Here is an 8,496-nt window from a genome sequence, read left to right as displayed (position 1 = left end):
ATATTATTATATATATTGAAATAAAATATTTCCATATATAATGCTTTAAAATATTTAAAACTCTATATTTTTATTAGTATTTTTTATATATTGTAAATATTTATGTTTTCAATCAAATCAATACGTCTCGCTACAATTGTATGTATTGAATAATTTCTATAATAAAATATTAACAACGGGCAATAAGAGCGGGCAATGAGAACATTAATACAGCACGGTACTTGGAGCGCAATACACACAGTATATTCAATAATTTTACATTACATCTCTATACAAACTTCTGGAACGTTTCAGTTTCCTTCGAATTATCATCAACAATGCCATATAATTTATCATACAAAATCTTTGCAATATTATAGTGCGCAAATGTTGCAAATAGTTTCTTATGTTAGACAAAGGATGAACCTCTACTTCCTAATTGAGTATGTCTATCTTCTAATTAACATTCTATCTAACATTCTAGAAACAATTCCAATATCTGCAGACTGTGAATATTACAAAGGCATTGCTAACGATGATTTGAAGGAAACCGAAACGTTCAAGAAGTTTGTATAGATACGTAATGTAAAATTATTGAGAATATATTATATGTATTGTATATATTATATATACTCTATATATATTATATATACTCTAAATTTCGTTGTATTAATGCTCTCATTGTTCGTTTATTAATATTAAAATATTATTATTTTTTGAGAGCCTTATTAAATATAATGAGAGCCCTATTAAATATAATTTGTTTCTTTTTAGTTTCTATAATTTCTAAGTTAGTTTCTATAATGTATATTTTTAGATTTTAATACTCTAATAAGTAACTTATAATGTATCTTTTAAATATCTATTTATTACTTGAACATAAATTTAACTATATATATTTACATAAATTTTGAAAATTGGCTAACACAATTTATAAGTCTCAAAAAACCGAATTTTTGAAAAATAAATGTAACGAGCGCGTTATTATTTTAATTTCAGTTATAATCTTTAGTTTAAAATCGACCTTTACATTATACTGTTTCACATTTGTGTTAGTGTCACTTTAATATTGTATAAAACAACAAGTAATAACCAAATATGACAGTTATCTCGAGGCTCGTGTCAGAACATCATCTTAACTAATTTAAAATTAAAAAGAAAACCGCAATAAATTAGGACCGCATTATAAATTAGGAATTACAAATCTATGAAGTACTAAAGTGCTTTTTCTACAAAAGCAGCAATAAAACAAGCAAGTGAATGATAAAAACAAGACAATGTGCAGCAAACCTTCCTTTATCTAAATGTTTAAATATTTTATTTCCCAAATAGAACGTGAGATACATTGGACGTAATAATTTGTAAGTGTTTATTAAGCCTAAATCACGAAAATTCATACGTCTTTTACATATATCAAATCGTTTTAGCCCAAATAACTTTTATGATTTTTTACAGAAATCTTGGACAAATTATATATTCACGACAAAGATCTTTAAATTTTGCATATTATCAGCTACGTATATTATTTTTTTTTTAGCAACCTGAATTAGAAAATTTATCTGATTCTTAATAATATATAATTATAATATAAGACTTACATCTTTGTGAACAATGGTGAATAATTGGTATAATATGTATTAATAAAAAATATTTTTATTTTTTATTAATCATTTCACTTGAAAAATTCCATGAGATTATTAGAGTTATATAATATTAAGTATAATTATTTAAACTTGTAGCATAATGACTTTAACAATCACAAATCTAATTTAAATAATCATTTTCAATATAGGTTAAATATAAGAGAAAAAGCTGTGCAATTTTTAAAGATATGCCAATTAAGAAACAATGTTTACAAGATTTGACAAAAATATATTTATTATTTTTAAAGTTTTATATCACTCCACTGTTCATGAGCTTGAATAACACTACAAGCTGGTTAATTTTAACAGAAGTCAATATACCAAATAATAAAATTGATGTATTACCGAGAAAATTGGGCGCTTTACATTGTCTTCGACGGCTTAATTTATCACATAATTGTTTGAGTCGATATTCTGGATGGATATGGCTAAAAGAAGCACAAATTAAGAAAACTTTACGTTTTCTAGATATAAGTAATAATTCGGTAAATCATTATAAGATATCACGACAATCACTAATTAAAACGGTGTTGTCATAAGTAACAATTAATAGTTCATTAATAGCACGGATATCATGAATATTATTAATTTACAGCTGTTCGAAATATCAGAATATATTTGGAGTTTGAATGCCTTAGTAGAATTAAAAATGAGTCACAACATGTTGAGACGTTTACCACAGGGCATTGAAAAGGTTCGAAATCTTAGTATTTTGGATTTGTCGCATAACATGTTAATGTATCTGCCAGCAGGGATTATTAATTTGCGACTGCAAACTATAGATATTTCAATGAATCCATTAGTAGCCAGTCGCTCAAATTGGATTAATAAGATAATTTTCCCAAGCCTTATTCAGTTTGCAGCAAAAGTACTACAGCAATATTGCAGGTACATTGCTTTTTTTGACTTGTTGTGTACTATAATGTAATTTTAGCAAAAATATGATATATCACAGTTCCTATTTGATAATTTATGTAATAAACAAAATCAGTATTTTCACAGAGATAAATATATAATTTTTCAATGGGATAAATTGAATGAACATATAAGTAAAAATAAAATCAATAATTGCATCTATTGCGGAAACATTTGTACAACTCCCTACGTATACGCAGCGGAGCCATTGCAACCTATATTTGAAATAGCTCTAATCGTAATAAGACAGACATCAGAAATGCCAGTAGTATTATATGAATTTTACTATTGCTTTCCTGAATGTAGAGAGGACTACTAGTAATCTAGTAATGGTTGATTCGGATATATCTCGAAATTGAGAAGACATTTAAATTATAACATTTATCCCTAAAAAATACATTGCCGGAATTTCGACTTTCTAAATGTCTATTACATTTATATTTAAATGTAATATACAGTCTAGGAACTTGACGTTGATAATTAACGAGCCTCATTTCTTCTTTACATTAGGACTAACATTCACAAGAATGTGATAACAGTATAATATTCGCCAATAGAATAGCATTTAATTCATTCTCTATAGCATGTATCAATTATTATATGACGCAAATGTAAATATAATTAATTTGTATAATAATATAATTGATTTGAGTTAAAGTTTTGTACTTGCAGTTAAATTCATTCTTGATGTGAAATGTTTCATTATCAGTATGAGATGGTTGCGAAAGAACAACACACAACTGACAAATCAATATTTTGTTATAAAGCGCTTAAAATAATATAACGTAAAATAATATAATACACTATTTTGATAAAATAGTGTATAATTATAGTAATGTCAAAGAAAACTTGTATTACACAGTAATACATATGACAATATTATATAATTATATACTTCATTATATAATATCATTTTTATAACAAATAAATTATTAATATATTATTGACAACAGTATAAAAATATTTACATGCAGAATATAATTAGTCATAGATATGTGTCTATGAATTTTTGCGTATTACATGCGCATACATTTGTATATATTTATACAATATATATATATATATATATATACTTAAAATGAATTTTTTATATACGTTGCAATCATATCAACTTTCCATTTTAGTTATCACTTTTGAAAAATGTTATATATAAGGACATATTTTAAATATAATTATATACATGTGCGATACAGACGAGATATAGATGTATGAATGAATTAAGAATTTATGTAAACCAAGTCTCCATCTTGACTGTAAATATGCTGAAATAATAAATTCTATTCTATATAATTACATACTCGTATATGAAACATTTTTTTCCGGATCATCATAATGTTATCGTTTGTTAAAGTAATAGATTAAAATATAAAATATAATTAGTAATTATATAAAATCAGTAATTACTATTATATCAAATTAAAGTTTTGTAATTATAAAAATACTTATAATGAAATAAATATAAATAATTTTATCTTGAATACCTCACAAATATCCTTCTTTTATACGTATGATTATATTAACTAGATATAACAAAATCAAGAGCATTTGATCAAATAAACGTATTCTTCCAATAAACAAATATATATATAACACACACACACACACACACACACACACACACACACACACACACACACACACACACACACACACACATGAATATTTTTATGATATAAAGAAGAATGGCACTTTTTAATATTAAATATGTTTTTCATAAATTACATATTTATTGATTATTGATTTATCATTATTTTTAGTATTATTTCATGAAAAACAATAATGTTGTCATACAATCATTTAATTTATCATTTTAAATTTAAATTTTAATCTGTGTACTGTGTTAAATATTCGATTCTATTACTGTCAATCTAACGTATAAGGCAATAAATAATAATTAAATCATGACAGTAAGAGATTAATTTTGATAAAATGTCACATTCAATATAATTTCGTTGAAAAAGGAATTTAAGATTAAAATTTAAGTATTGTGAATTAATTATAAATCGATAAGAAGTTTCTTAAGAATTGTTTATAATAAATATTTTCAACTCTTATATTATCATAATTAACTCAGAATACGTACAAAATTTATTGGTTTGCAAATTACAATTGTAATAATAAGATTGATGGTAAGAATATATAAGTAATAAATAATTCAGTATATAAGATGAGTAATTTTATTTCTTGCTATTCAGTTTTTTATTTGAAAAATTATATATTTGTATTATATATACATTATAAATATTTTAAGCTTGAAACTTGACATATTCATAGCCTTCGTGATTTTTTTCTTTGTTATATTCCGTGCAATGGCTGTATCCAGAGAAATAACAATCGGATCGATATCGATGTTGTGATCATTATCATTTCTCACTGGGCAATTGTTAATGTGTTACCCCTAAAAATATCTGTGGCTGCATAGTTCAACATACACGGTTTGTGCATATAGAGATGTTATTAAACGGAGATTTGTCAAAAATAGGGCGCGAGATACGCCCTCTCTATTCCACTCCATTCTCTGATTTTTTTCTGGAGTAAACTGGAGTGAACCATCCTGACATTTCTGACTAGAGGTAGTATGGTGGAATCAGAATCGCGAAGCATTGCGCATGATGGAACAAGGAGGGGTGAATTTTGACCAATCAACGCATTGCATTTTACTGTATATCGACCAATCAAATGCTATCGGCATGTCACTGTCCATTGCGCATCTTTCGGAATGCTTCATCAGATGTTCGTAGTCGTGAAGTAATAATCATTGATCGCTTTATCGCTCTTGTTGTTTCGGTTGCGTCGTTGAATTAAAAGTATAATTTCAATGCGTCATCAGTGATATTCATCATGTCTGCTACGGCTATACATAAATTTATAACTTTTGTAGGATTTATGTTTATATTACATGCAGCTTATTCTGCGGCACAACGTGAGTATCTGCATATTATTCTTTTATTTTATCAGTTTATTATTTTCTTAGGTTAGAACTGATTTAATATCATGATGAAATTATATTGTTTGTTTTTGTTTGTATTTTGTACTTGGAGTAAAATAAGATATAAGTCAAATCAAATTTCTGAGATGATAATGAATAGTGTAATCAAAATGAATAACCGAAACTTGTTTTTTATAGATCGTTCCTATTTACGAATCACTGAACAAGAGTTTACTACTTTGCCAATTGATGTAAGTTATAATTCATGATATTTACTTCTCATATAGAAAGCTAAAAGTTTATTTTTGTATAAAATATTCTATGAATTCAAACAAGCTGATAGGATCTTAGAACATTACATGTTAAGAGGATATGTTTTGCTGTTACTAGATTTTAATCCAAGGCATAGCCAGTTTATTTATCGTTATGTACGGCGTTATGTACATTGCTGGCGATTTCAAAGAAATTCGGGCAGTTGTCGATTTGGAGAATAAATCTTGGGAGACGCTGCGGAATCTACCATCCTTTCAAGTATTTAATCATCGTGGAAGATCTCTGTCACCAGAATACATCTCGGAATAAAAATAGTATATTTTGATATCAAATCATTGAAAAAAGATAATAGATATACTAAATTATTTGTATTATTTGTTAAATTGCATTTAGAATAGCAAAGATCTATTGAAATTTAGTATTATCAATTAATGTTAATTTATATTTGTATTATATTAAAATAAATAATTTATCACTTAAAAAACCAAGTTACATATAAAGTGAAAGCATTAACAAGATAATCTGATATATACATAGATATGAAATGTAATTATTTATTGCTGAAAAGCAACTTGTAATAGATTGTGATCTTTGTCTTCATATAATATCAACCTATAGCCTTAAAATTCAAAACATGCAGTGAATGGTTTTGTATTTTTACGTTTTACACAATTGTGTGACAGTAAATAGTATGAATTAAAAAAGTCTCAGTTTTTCTTATCGCATTTTTCATTTGTATGTTTTCCTCCTCTATTTCTTTCCAATATATTTATTTTATAAGAAAAATTAATTAATAATAGTATAGTAAAAGTGCATAATAGAACACGAGACATCACTTTTTCTGTTTCTTCTTTTCCGCCTCTGCTTCCTTTTCTCTTTCGATTTCTGTTACATATTCACCTATGGTGTCTGTGTCCAACATCTAAAATTTTATATATATATTATTACTGTAAATTTGTTTTACATGGATTTCTTCGATTAAATTGATTTTGTAGAATTAAATGTATAGTTAAATACAAGTTGCAATTATACCTCTAACGGCTGTCCACGTCGCATTACTGCTATTTCCAGATTTTTTTGTCCAGATTGAACTACTTCAAGGAGCGCTCTGATAGCTAATTTTATACAACCTTTTTCTGTCGATACTTCTTCCGGGGTATAATACTTCTCTAAGAATTCGTGTACAGTTTTAGCACTGCGACCTGTTGCGTTTGCCTTTATGGAAGACAGATTGATATAAATTTTTAAATATTAAAAATAATTACATTCAAGTACATTCAGTAAAAAATTCATAAAATCGATCTTATCCATAAATACCTTCCATTCGTAATATATCCCTGATGGCTCTGTTTGATAAAGGTGTGGGACACCATCATAATCAAATCCAGCTAGGAGACAGGATATTCCAAAAGGTCTACGGCCGTTACTTTGTGTATATTTCTGTTTTAAGCCTGTAAATAATAATAACAATTTTAATTTTCTGTTGGAGTGATATGTAGCTCATTATAAAAAGCAATTGACTTGTAGTTAACAGGTCCCAAGTTCAATTCTGAATATGGCTTAGTTTTATATGAGATTGATTGAAAAATTGAGTAAGAGAAAAAAAACTATATATATATTAAAACTATATATATAAAAAAAACTATATATATATTAAGATAATACGCGAAAAAAGTGAATTGCATTTTAAGCTAAAATACTTTCTCTTTAAATACTCTCTTGACAGAACATAAGATGTAATCCGATCGCATAGAAATTTTGCATATTTTTTCTTAGTATAATATTAACTGTTGTGCATTATTACAAGAATTTGTAAATTTTAATCGTACCTGCAATATACCTTGTAATATATTCCAAGGTAACGGGATCTTCTACAGTTAATTTATGACTCTGACATTCAACTTGCGCACGATTGATCAATACTCTTGCGTCAGCAGTCAAACCTATTAAGTAAATTCAAAACAATTATTTCATTTGCAACATACGAAAGCAATATTTATCTTTAAGCCTCTATTATACCTGCAAAGGCCATAATTACATGATCGTCCAATAGACATATTTTGCGCACTGTACGTTCCTCTTGTAATTTAGCAACAGACTTCTTCTCAACACCCAAGACTACTACATCTGCACCGCGTACACCAACCTACACATACAAAAAATAGAAGCACACATAATCAGACAAAGCTAAATAAATAAATTTAAATTAATGACAGGCAATTGAAAGCAAAAATTTAATGCAATTATTAGAGTATTATAGTTAACAAATGTATTTCATAAAGACTTTACAAATAATAAGACGAAATTAAACTATTATGAAGGTCTTAACTTTCTGTCTGTTTCCAATCTAATCTAAAAATAGACCAGATCGGAAAGTTAAGATTCTTCATAATAGTTTAATTTTCAATTTTGTCTTATTATTTGTAAAGGCTTTATGAAATATATTATATTTGTTAACTATAATGCTTTAATAACTGCGTCGAATTTTTGCTTTCAATCGTCTGTCATTAATTCATATTTATTTGTTATCTCAAGAACTCAATTTATTTTATTTTATTTATTAAAGAATAAATAACATTTTGTTTAGAATTTCAGCTGGAATTTTTAAATTCTTATGATCAGAAAAATGACATGGATATAAATAATGTTTTGTTCCTAAAAATAGAATATCAGAATATGAATATCACATGCCAAGAACGATAATACTGAGATGTAGAAATAATAAAAAACACATATAACATAGATATATATGTATAC

The 8,496-nt window shown here is 26.4% G+C and overlaps 3 protein-coding genes across 3 annotated transcripts in view; 2 read left to right on the top strand and 1 right to left on the bottom strand.

Annotated features, from left to right (window-relative positions):
- The first annotated feature begins 2,283 nt into the window (after positions 1–2,283).
- LOC108685768 lies at positions 2,284–2,856 on the top strand. Its single transcript, XM_018190729.1, has 2 exons — positions 2,284–2,510; positions 2,625–2,856. Exons 1-2 carry the CDS (start codon positions 2,284–2,286, stop codon positions 2,854–2,856), a joined length of 459 nt encoding a protein of 152 aa, XP_018046218.1.
- A 2,393-nt stretch (positions 2,857–5,249) lies between these two features.
- On the top strand, positions 5,250–6,455 carry LOC108685754 (membrane magnesium transporter 1). The gene is made up of 3 exons (XM_018190715.1): positions 5,250–5,460; positions 5,665–5,717; positions 5,857–6,455. Exons 1-3 carry the CDS (start codon positions 5,379–5,381, stop codon positions 6,046–6,048), a joined length of 327 nt encoding a protein of 108 aa, XP_018046204.1. The 5' UTR covers positions 5,250–5,378; the 3' UTR covers positions 6,049–6,455.
- The window catches only part of LOC108685753 (proteasome subunit alpha type-7-1), a 2,561-nt gene continuing 515 nt past the window's right edge, over positions 6,451–8,496 (bottom strand). The window contains exons 2-6 of the mRNA XM_018190714.1: positions 7,759–7,885; positions 7,569–7,682; positions 7,057–7,190; positions 6,772–6,954; positions 6,451–6,661 (exon numbers count right to left, since the gene is read on the bottom strand). Coding sequence (XP_018046203.1) covers positions 6,572–6,661; positions 6,772–6,954; positions 7,057–7,190; positions 7,569–7,682; positions 7,759–7,885 — 648 coding nt within the window. The 3' untranslated portion in view covers positions 6,451–6,571. The remainder of the gene's footprint in view (positions 6,662–6,771; positions 6,955–7,056; positions 7,191–7,568; positions 7,683–7,758; positions 7,886–8,496) is intronic.

Source organism: Atta colombica, unplaced genomic scaffold, assembly GCF_001594045.1.
Source record: "Atta colombica isolate Treedump-2 unplaced genomic scaffold, Acol1.0 scaffold156, whole genome shotgun sequence".
In the NCBI taxonomy this organism is placed as follows: domain Eukaryota; kingdom Metazoa; phylum Arthropoda; class Insecta; order Hymenoptera; family Formicidae; genus Atta; species Atta colombica.
The sequence above is the reverse complement of the archived record's forward strand: the minus strand, read 5'-3'. Positions and strand labels throughout refer to the sequence as shown.